This window comes from Salvia miltiorrhiza, chromosome 5 (genome assembly GCF_028751815.1).
Source record: "Salvia miltiorrhiza cultivar Shanhuang (shh) chromosome 5, IMPLAD_Smil_shh, whole genome shotgun sequence".
Lineage (NCBI taxonomy): Eukaryota > Viridiplantae > Streptophyta > Magnoliopsida > Lamiales > Lamiaceae > Salvia > Salvia miltiorrhiza.
Window position 1 is genome coordinate 38,113,646 of NC_080391.1, and position 12,097 is coordinate 38,125,742.

At 39.1% G+C, this 12,097-nt stretch overlaps 1 protein-coding gene across 1 annotated transcript; it reads right to left on the reverse strand.

Annotated features, from left to right (window-relative positions):
• Positions 1-1,911: 1,911 nt before the first annotated feature.
• On the reverse strand, positions 1,912-2,691 carry LOC131025885 (uncharacterized). Its single transcript, XM_057955665.1, has one exon. It carries the CDS (start codon positions 2,689-2,691, stop codon positions 1,912-1,914), a length of 780 nt encoding a protein of 259 aa, XP_057811648.1.
• Between the last annotated feature and the right edge of the window lie 9,406 nt (positions 2,692-12,097).

Here is a 12,097-nt window from a genome sequence, read left to right on the forward strand (position 1 = left end):
GTAGGTTCGTACTATGCCATCTGCATCTCTCTTCTTTTTGAAGATCCATTTGCAGCCTATGGGATATTTCCCATCTGGCAAATCAACTAGTTCCCAGACTAGATTGAAGTACATCGAGTCCATTTCAGAAATTAAGGCTTCAAGCCACTTCTCCGAGTCGGTGCCCGACACCGCTTCGGTATAGGTCTTAGGTTCATCATCATCCAGATCAACTTCATCATCTTGGTTCTCAACCGATAGATTAAGTCTTTCAGGTGCTCGACGATTCCTACGAGGCCTATGGAGTTGTTCTTGCGTTTGCTCAGGTTGTACATTCTAATCGTGAGGAGGTTCCTCTGTGTTGAACGTTTCAACAGTTTCGGAATTTTCAGGGATTTCCTCAAAATTTTCTTGAGGTGGTGGTGATGCAACTATTGTATCATCGTGTCTTTGATGCATCTCATTGTCTTGAGGTGTCTCTCTAAGAGATATTCCCCTTCCCAATAGATCATCAACGACTCCCACTGAATTCTTGTCCACACCATTAGACAAGTTTTCATCCTCTATGTTATTTTGTGGTTCTTGAATTTCTTCAAGTTCTATCGTATTGTGACCTTGTTCTTTAGAGACATAAATGTCTTCTAGGAACGTCACATTCCGGGAAACGATCACCTTGTGATCACCGGGAACGTAGAAATAATACCCTCTTGTTTCCTTAGGATATCCCACAAGATAACATTTCTCACTTTTAGATTCCAATTTATCAGTCATCATCTTTTTAACATACGCAGGACAACCCCAGGTCCGTATATGTTTAAGAATCGCCTTTTGGCCACACCATAACTCATATGGTGTTTTCTCGACTGATTTCGATGGAACTCTATTCAGAATATAAACAGCGGTCTGTAGAGCATAGCCCCAAAGGAATAAAGGGAGACTTGCAAAACTCATCATGGATCGAACCATATCTAATAAAGTTCGATTTCTCCTTTCGGATACCCCATTCAATTGAGGCATTCCCGGAGGTGTCCAGTCCGACCGAATTCCATGTGATTTTAAGTAATCAAGAAATTCATGGCTTAAGTATTCCCCTCCTCGATCTGATCGAAGAGTCTTGATACTTTTCCCAAGTTGCTTCTCGACTTCTAACTTAAACGCCTTAAATTTTTCGAAGGCCTCAGATTTGTGTTTCATGAGATACACGTATCCATACCTCGAAAAATCATCAGTAAAAGTTATGAAGTACGAATATCCATCTCTTGCTTGTGTAGGGAATGGTCCACAGTTCTAGCAAGTCTTTGGCTCGTAGCCCCTTCCCAGAAAGTGGTTTCTTAGTCATCTTTCCTTTGAGACAAGATTCACAAGCACCGTATGACTCAAAGTCAAATGATGTGAGATAGTCTAACTTTCTCATTCTTGCTATCCTATTCTCATTGATATGACCAAGTATTATTCGTATTACTCAGCCTAGGTCGTTTGTTTTGTATATTGAGAACACTTCTTTCACATTCAAGATAATATAAACCATTCAAAATAGAGGCACTTCCATAAAACAATCCATTAAATGAAAATGAACCTCTACCGTTTCCAAAATGAAAGGAAAAACCTTCAATGTCTAACATTGGAATGGAAATAATATTCTTGGAAATAGTTACTTAAAACTAGTCTATTTCCCGAAGGAAGATCTAATCTATAAGTCCCCACGCATTCGGCAGCAACTCTTGCTCCATTTCCCACGCGTAGATCGACTTCTCCGGGCCTCACTTTCCTGACTTCACTTAGACCCTGCACATTATTACAAATGTGTGAGCCACAAGCTGTATCTAATACCCAGGATTGTGAATTGTTAATAGACATGTTTATCTCAATAACAAACATACCTGAGCTCATACCCGATGCACCTTGTGCCTTGTATTTCGGGCAGTCTCTCTTCTAGTGCCCATTTTCATGACAGAATAGGCACTCATCCTTTGGCAACTTCGACCTTTTATGACTTCCTCCACCCTTAGGCTTTAAACTAGCATCTAATGCTTTCTTCTGCTTTTTTTTCTGCTTGTTCTTCTTCTTGGAAGGTGTAGCAGAAGGGCTCACCATGGGCACAGATTTGCCTTTGGTGGTGGTAGACTCATAAGTCTTCAGCATGTTATGAAGCTCGGGCAGACTCGCCTTAGTGCCGTTCATATTGAAATTCACTATGAAATTCTCAAACAAGGCAGGCAAAGACTGCAAAATTAGATTGACAGAGACAGTAGCGGGTAGCATCGTTCCAATCGATGCTAACCTCTCAATCAATCCAATCATCTTCAAAACATGATCAGAAACTGGGCTCCCTTCGTGAAGCTTACACTTGAATAGATCTCGGAGTATCTCATACTCCATAGTTTGAGCTTCTAAAGCATACAAACTTTTCAAGTGTTTCAACATATCAAAAGGGAACATGTGTTCACGTTGCCTCTGTAACTCCGTAGTCATAGAGGTCAACATAACACATTGTGCCGAAGTCGCATCCTCGACATGTTTCTTATGAGCAGCTTCGTCAAACTTAGCATACTCTGCAGAGTTCTTGTCGGGAATCACAGAGATTGGGTCGTCCAAGACGTACTCAATCTTTTCTAGCCTTAAGACCAGACGCAAGCAACGGAGCCAATCCGTGAAGTTTGACCCAGTCAACTTGTTAGTTTCCATCAAACACTTTAGCGACAAATTCGACATATTATCTGATCAATAAATAAAGAAAAGCAGATTAGAAAGAGTAAACTATGATCACATTGTATCACCAATCAAACAATGGGCTATCGTATTGATTAGCTCCCACTAATTTTTGACATATTTTACGCCCCCAACGTAAAATACGGATTTATATGTTATATAAATCTTAGTGGTCCGAGATCCAAGTCAATATTATGCAGCCTCTGCTTGGGCTGATGACTGCAATAATATTACTTAGTAGGCCTCTAAGCCAATTGCAACAACAATTTTGCAACTCTCGGTTGATTAATCTAATTAATCTGCGTCCTTAAATCACTTTGGTCGAGTTTCACGCCACAAATGATCAAGCAAGTCAACCCCATCACACGGTGTCAACCTATGAATGAGCCTTGGCCTTGTAGACTAGAGCAAACACTTGGGTGTAAATACTCTTGATCGAAAAGGATGGGTTGCTCAGACAATTATGATGGACGACGCGTTTTGTGCTTACACAAAGACTTATATTTAATGGGGATTTAGCATGTGATACTAATTGCTTATATTTAATATCTAATATTAAATAGCAACGCAATTACTGGGTGCCGCCTACCCAGGCATAAAATGCGGACCACACATATTGGGCGCCGCCTACCCAAACATAGCAAAGCGGACTACATATATTGGGCGCCGCCTACCCAAGAACAAAAACGGTCTCTTACTACTATAGTAAAAAAATAAGCATAAAATCAAATAGCATGCTTATCACATAAAGGCACAAATCTCTACGAATAAAAACATTAATCAAATTAATATTTTATTCTCTAATTAAATATGGGTTAATCAATTTATATTAATTCTAAATTTAATATAAATTTATTTCTATTATTATTAATTCAAAATTAATAATAATAATAATAATAATAATAATAATAATAAAATTTATTAATCAAATTAATGAATTAATTCTGAAATTGTGATATTAAGTATTAATTCTAAATTAATAATTTTTTTTTATTAAAACAGTTTCAGCCCAAAGGGCCATTTATTTTTAAAAACTGCAGGCCCAGACCCTAAAGACCGCAACCCAGCAGCCCCAGGTAGGGTTGTAAATGAATCGAATAATTTTGCTCGATTCGAGATTCGATTCGAAATTGCCTGATTCGTATTCGAAATTGTTCGATTCGTATTCGATAACAAATATTCGATTCGATTCGATTATTATTCAAATACCTGAATGAAATATTGATATTCGATTCGATATTCGTAGTTATTCGATTCGATAAATATATATATATATATATATATATATATATATAAAATCAGCGCCGCACAGCTCATTCACTAAAATCAGCGCCGCACAGCTCATATTGAATATACTAAAAAGTACTCCAAAACCTAAACCTAATTCACTAAAACTTAATTCAGCGCCTCCTCACTTCAGTCCTCAACCTCATTCCTCAAATCAGCGCCGCACAGCTCCCGCCTGCACCTGAACCTCGTCACCCCACCCCCGCCGCAGATCTGCGCTTGCACCGCGCCGCCTGCACCTAAACCGCACCGCTCGTCGCGCCTGCTCCAGATATTGCACCGCGTCGCAGATCTGCTCGCCACCCTGCTCCAGAGATTGCACCGCCTCGCCGCCTGCTCCAGATATTGCACCGCGTCGCAGATCTGCTCGCTACCCTGCTTCAGAGATTGCACCGCCTCGCCGCGCCGCCTGCACCGCTGCGCATGCACTTCGCCTGCATCTGCACCGATCGCCGCGCGGTCCGCGCCGCCCCACCCTTCCGGACGCGGATCTGCTCGCCTCCTACTCCAGAGCTTGCACAGCGTCGCCGCACCGCCTGCACCCTGCCGGCCGCAGATCTGCTCGAATATTTTGTTTATTTTACAATATTTTGAATTTGTGGCTTATATATTATTTAACATTTTTTTTTACTTCAGATTTTTGAATCGAATATTTTCGAATCGAATCATATCGAATACATGTCGAATACTCGAATCGAATATTCGAATCGAGTATTCGGAAAAACAATTTAAGGAACTATTATAAAACGAATCGAATACTCGAATCGAATCGAATAACTCGAAAATATCAACGAATTGAATAACGAATCAAATTTAATATTCGAACTCGAATCGAATCACGAATCGAATAATAGTTTCATTTCACGAATACGAATCGAATATGTTGATATTCGCTTCGATTCGATTCGATTACAACCCTAGCCCCAGGCCCAGACCAAGGCCCAAAACAGAATTAGGGTCTTCTGCTGCAACAGCAGCCGCCTCCCTCGATTCCCGTTAGTCTGCCATGCTCGGTGCCGCACCGGAGGAGTGGCTGTGACGTCCGGCTAAGGCACGCCTTCGCCGGTCATCTCCACCTCCAGCCGTCGACGAACAGGCGTCCAGGAGCAGTGGCAAAGGTCTCCTCGCCGCCGCCCCTCTAAGGGTCCGACTGTGCGAGTTCTCCACCGGCAGTCTCACCGCGACGGCGTCCAAAACCACGTCGGCGAGACTGTTACCGGAAGCCAGACGAGCGTGGACTAGGAGTCACGGCGCGACGTGACGCAAACGGCAGCAGGTGGTCGGGCGCAGCACGTTGGCGAGCCCCGAGCCACTTGTCGCCGCCTCGTCCATCGAGTGGTCGGCTTGGGTACCTTTGCATCCCTGCCGCCCAGCTGCGGTTACAAATTTCCGGTGAAGAATCGAACCAATTCGTGCCCAGCAAGTAAACCAATTTCAGAAAATAGCTTTGATTATTTTGTTACAAAAACAGTTCGAACAAAACAACCCAAATTTGAAATTTCAATTCTAAAATAAAATTTCGAAATCTGATTTCAAAAATCAAAATTCGATTAACCCATAATTAATTAGAACATAATATCAATTATAAATCGAGCCCCGGGCTCTGATACCACTGTAAGAAATCCTTGACATCATCTAATGATACGCAGCGGAAATATAATCAAGGATAAGATCTAGATTTATAATTATATTCATGTGTAGAGATAAAACACACAACAGTTGGAATAACTTACTTGTTGTGCGGTAGAACGATCGTGACGTTTCCTGCAATTGAATCCACTACTAGAGGTATCCACGTGTATGCAGATCCGATGCAGGAACAATTCCAAGTGCAAGTTTCAATCACGGAAAGCTAGGAAATCCTGATTGAATACTATATTGCTCTGTGTGTTTTTCTCTCGTGTGCTTTCACGTGTCAGACAAAAGAAATATATTCTTATTCTTATAAGAATGATAAGCGCCTATTGACCCTAGATTAATAGGGCCGAGCCTTTTTCTTTTGTCTACAATTAATTAGTCCAATAGTCCAACTAGTAACTAATTAATTAGGTTATTAGAATATATCAAATATATCCTAATCTAGTCCATAAAATATCTTTCAGTTTCTGCAGGTGCGAAGAACCAGAGCCGTGCATCTTGCAGGCTTCAAATAGTGTAACTAATCCGGAGAGGCGCTTCTACCACTTCCGTTGTCGTGGTCGGGTGAGAATTGCATATAAATTTCGAAGAATGGCATATAAGTATTGCATCGTTTGAATCCTATTTTTTTGATAAGGTAGCGTAGTGATTGCAAGTATTGAGAATGGGTTGATCCCGTTCTATCGGCGTACTACAAAGATTGCTTCTTGAAGATGAAGCTCGAAAGGGACTTGGCCCTGGAAGGACTAATTCGGCAGAGGAAAAAAAAAGGAAGACAAAAACACCTCCATTGGGGTTGAAGAAGAGATAGCAATCTTGGGATTGAAATTCATAGTGTGGAGAAAATGATGAAGCTACTGTGCATGGGGTTTGTATTTGTTGCTCAACTGTGTTTTTTTTGGTTGGGTTTAGGATGTGATGAATGTAGTTGATGTGGCAGATGATGGCAATGTGTTTAGAATCTTAGGGAAGTTGGTGATGTATTTAGAATCTTAGGGAAGTTGGTGTGGTTGATGATGACAAATGAATGTGGTTGTTGAATATTTTGTTGCAATTTAATTCTAACAACTTTTGTCTTTACTTTGTTTTGTACTTTGGTAGTGTTGTTATTTGAGTTTTGAATTGTAATAGTTGAATATATAAAAATAAATTGAAGAATGAGCAATGTAGGCACACAACATATGTTATAAGATTAAAAAGGCTTAAAAAGGGCCTAAAAAGGGTTATCTGTTATAACACCAATGTAGGCACAAAACATCCATAACTTGTTCACAAAAAAGCCCTATCTGTTACATCAAAATATGCATCTACTATCTAATTCCTAGCTGAATTCCTGGTTTCTTGGGTTGAGGGCCCTTCTTTGCCTCCTATGACATTACTTTGTGAAGCATCTTGATTTTCTTGCTGCACTCCTGTCCTCCTAGGCATCTACAAGTATTGATTTTCACATATTAGTACCCCATATAGTTGAGCTATCAAATGAAAAATGAGCAAGACATTTGAATTACTTACCACAAAGCCTCTCACCTGCCTTGTTTGAACTTGTTGACCAGATGTTGATGTCTGCTCACCCCTACTTATCTTTGGCGTTGAAGGTTGGATTGGATGAATCCTTGGCCTTTCTTTTTTGCCCTGGTTCAAAATAAAGGAAGAGTGTTGATGTTGTGTCCCATTTGCTCCGGTTTAAACAAATAACAGTAAATAAAGAATACAAACAAGCAAATGCCTTGGGTTTAGGAGGAGCCTTCTCATTCTTACAAGTTTTGATGTTGTGTCCCTTTTTCCTTGCAATTTTGACAAGTCATTACCAGTCCAAACCTCTTCAATTTGTGTGGATTTTTGGGATCTTCTTCAGGGTCCTTTCTCCCGACTTTCTTGGGCCTACCAGACATCTTCCTAATCACTGGGGGCTTCACAATTCATCCCTCAGCCCGACAATACATCCCTCAGCCTCGGGCCACATCTCCTCACTCACCAAAGGCTCTATGGCATACTTATATGCTTCCAGATACCTTTCTACAGTGTAATATGCATGTACATATGCAGATGGCTCCTCACCCTCAAAGTGTATGGCAGCACATGCATGAACACAGGGTATTCCAATCACATCCCATTCCCTACATGTGTAGCTTCTTGCATTCACATCCACAAAAAAGCCCTACCTTTGTAACTTACCTCATACTTCTTGTTCATGTTAGGAAATACATAAGCTGTCACACTCTTACTCCTTGTTTTTTCCAGACCTTTCATCATAGTAGGACACACTCTATCAGTAACCATAGCCATCATTTTCAGTTTTTGTACCTGCTTAACCATTAGATCCCTTCGTATCTGCTCACATATATGTATAATATGCATGCCCCTAGCTGCTATTATGTATCCATTGAATGACTCAGCTATATTGTTGTCTATCATATCACTACATAGATGCATGGAAATAAAGGCCTTACAAAATCGTTTGACATCTCTAGCTACAAAATCCTTATAGGCAATTACATTATCTACCTTCAACTCCTCCAGATTCATGTTATACTCTTGCACATATGTGCTCTTCACAATACTCCAGAAAATGTTTTTCAAACTAGAGCCTTTGTGTTGTTTTTTCCAGTTCATATAGACATGCCTGACACAATTCCTGTGCTCATCCATGGGTGCTAACTTGCTCATAACATTCATTAATCCCTAAATTTTAAGTCAACATGCAGTTAATCAATAAGTACAAGCATTAGCTACATATAACATATAGCAAATAAGGTAAGGGGTCTTATACATTTTGTTAGTCAGAAATAAAGCTTTATCCATTGCCATCGGTTATGGCAAGATCTTGGAGCAGAATCTGCAAAAACCAATTGCAGCAGCTTTCATTCTCAACCTTAACCACTGCCCATGCAATTGGAAACATTTGGTTGTTCCCATCCTAAGTATAAACATGAGCAAATATTAGATACATACCATAGAAACTAAACATAAACAGTAGGTATTTAAGAATAAATTACCTTTCCAACTGCAGCCAATAGAATTCCACCTAAGTAGGTCTTTAGAAAGCACCCATCTAGGCCTATAATTGGCCTGCAGCTCTTCTTGAAGCTATGTCTTAGTGCACTATGTCCAATGTACAATCCCTTGAAGACTGCCCCCTCACCCAATAACATCCTATAAGTCCCCTCCTTATCCACCCTCATTAGTTCAGCTACATACCTCCTAAGCAGTGCATAATGCCTTTCAACAGATTCCCTCATCATCTCTTGGGCAATAGACCTTGCCCTATACAATCCGTCCCTACCTACAATGGTTTTATGCCTGTTCCTAATATCATCAACTAACAAACGAATAGGCAAATTGGGCTGAACCCTAAAAACATTCTGGTACTTGGTTGCTATCCATCTAGAACTGACAAGCTTATTATTGTTTTTGCCTGTACAAGTGTGTTCGGAGAAATAGGTCTTGATCATGAAAGTGTCATGTAATACCCGGACTTTTGATGACGTGTTTAATTGCTTGATTTTGAGTAATTAGGGTTTAGATCCCTTGTTTGATTTACTTTGTAAAGAGATGAAGAGTTATATGAAGTTTTGTTGTTATATTTTAAAGATGTTGAGATGTTCTTTTGATGATGTGAGGATGATGTGGGATTTTATATCCGTATTTGAGTTTGAGTATTTGAATAATTCTAGATAATTATTTGAATGAGAACGGTGAACTCGGAAGTGAAATCTGAGTCCGTTAAGACGTTTTTGAAATTTTTGACTTTTTGACGATGAATAGTAAAATACGGCTATTTCGTCTTTTTGTCGACTTTCAAAATCTTACGTGCACGTCATCGAGAAATATTCTTAGTTTTTCGATACGAGTCCAATAATGAAAGTTTTTATTTTTGGACGACGAGTGAATAGTAAATCGGGATTTCTCGATAAACGAACCGAGCTCGTTTATCAGAATTTCGAGAACGAGCTTGCGTTTTCTATATTTATATAGAATTACGAGTATAATGAAAGTGGGTAGGAGTTGAGAGGGCGAGTAACGAAGAGTATGGGTAGTTAGTCGTTAAAACGAGACGAAACGAGATATTTAACGACTAAATATCTAACCTACCATACCCTTAACCACCCCCCAACTGCCCAAACCCATTTCCCCTCACTAACTCACGTTGATATCAGCCAAACACTCTAAACTCACACACACAACACCTAAAACACACACTATTTACACGCATAACACCATTTTAGCTTGAGCTCAAGCTTTTGAGCTCCGTTTTGAGCACCGAGACGAGCGCCGATCATCTTTTCGATCACGTATCTAAGTAGGTAAGATCTCTACCTACGTTTTGATGGTTTTCTTTTCGATTTTCGTCGACGTCGAAAAACGTCGATTCTCGACTTTATTTTGAAACGACGTCGGATCGTCGTGAAATTTTAGTATGTTGTTCTTGGGTAGATATTGAGCATGTTTAATGAAGGGAGTAAGAACGGAACGAACCGTAGCTATGAAACCCATGAGGGCAGCCCCGTTTTTCGTCCGTTAGCTTGTCTTTCGATTTTTGTTTGATCGTTTTGACATGATATTTGTGCTTAGGGGCATGCTAGGATCGATATATATTAAATTCGTATTTTTCCAAGCTCGAAAATTGTATAAGTTTTTAGAATATGATTATTTAAATTCGTGAAGTTTGGGACGTTGCATGATGAATATTATTGCATATATGTGTTCTACGATATCACATGAGCATGCTAGATTAATTTGGGAATTTTCGAGGAATGTTAGAAACGAGAAGCATGAGGACCGAATGGTTTGATGCCCGGATGTGAATATTTGATTTTTATTTGAATGATTTGAATTTATATGTGTTTATATTTATTAAATATTGCACGTATAATTTACTTAGATTAATTTGAACACCGAGGTTCAAATTTGATGAAGGCCGTGAGTCATAAGGCCAGAGACGAGCGATGCTCGATTTTAAGTTGAGATATGTGGCGTATGTGAAGTCATGTAAGTGAACTAGCAGTGCATATGAGTTAATGCAATGTTAGTAAGACTTTATGAATTATTTGAGTATTTATGAGATGAGCATGATTAGTAAGTTATCGAGGTTTTTGAGTTGCATGAGAAATGCATATAAAATGGCTAAGTATGAGAAATTAGCATGGATTAGATTTATTAGTTTAAATGAGATAAATAAGTTAGAGAAGCATGTTAATTAATTAAAGTTGGAATTTAGTATTTTATTATGAGCATGATAAATTGTTAAGATATAATTTATTATTTGAGTTTGATATCGATTATGTGTCTAAATGGAGTGAGTGTGAGAGTTATGATTAACGCACATAAATGTTGGTATCTGACACTCGAACAATTGGTTTCGAGTATAAATGATAGTTTACTGATAAAGAGTTTTGATGATTTTTTGAATTGTTGGGTTGCGTTGAAGAGATGTCAAGATGTTAAGTTTTGAGTTGAGAGACGAGTTCACGTAGTGAGATTCACGCGTTGAAATCTCGTGGCTGACATTATGTATGAATAGGTCATGCCGAAATTTTTAGTGAATACTTTGATATATTATCAAATAATCATTATAATTTCTTAGTGAAATTAGGATTTGAGCATAGTCAAAAGAGATATGAACATTAGAGATACTAATGTTTCATAAAAGAGATTCGATTATTAATCGAGTTTTCTTTAATTACTTCTCACTGATTCTTCATAACGATGAAGGTCCTTTTGGGAAGTAACGACTTGAGGGAGAGAGTGACGATACTCATTGATACAGAGACACAACGAGGTGGGCTTTCTTAAACACGTATATAGAGATCCCCTGCATGCAGGCCTCTTATACGAAATGAAATGAATGACATGATATAATTGTTAAGTTTCGATTTTATGAAAATGATCAAATGATGAATGGTTCTTTATGAAATGAAGGGAATTATTATATGAAGGATGTTATATTGAAGTTATTGCATTGCCAAATTTTTGATGTTTTGGTATGTTATCTATCTGCTTGAGATGAAGAATTCGGTCCTATGCTAGTGTAGATACTAGTAAGGATTTGTGTACACTGAGGTGGTCGTGAGTCATCGAGCGGGTTGGCCGATCACAGTGCTGCAGAGGGAGGCCTCCCTCTCAGTACTTGATGTTATAACAGATATGATACATACTTGATGAGAAAAGTCTGCGCAGACAACTTTGAGGAAATGAAAATGAGTTTAGCTAATACAAGGCCTTTCTACAAATTCCTTGTATTATGCATATGGCAATGACAATATTTACAGCTTTATAAGCATGAGATGAGATGAGATGTTTGGCATGTGTTCACTGAGTGCTTTTGTACTCAGCCCTGCATATGTTTTTCAAAAATGTGCAGGTTGAGCTGATGTGATGATGGTGCTGCAATGAGCGGAGTCTCCAAGGTTGTTAATAAATAGTTAACCTGTCTAGAATATGTCTTCATACATATGTCTAGCTACTTTCCGCTGCAAAATGTTTT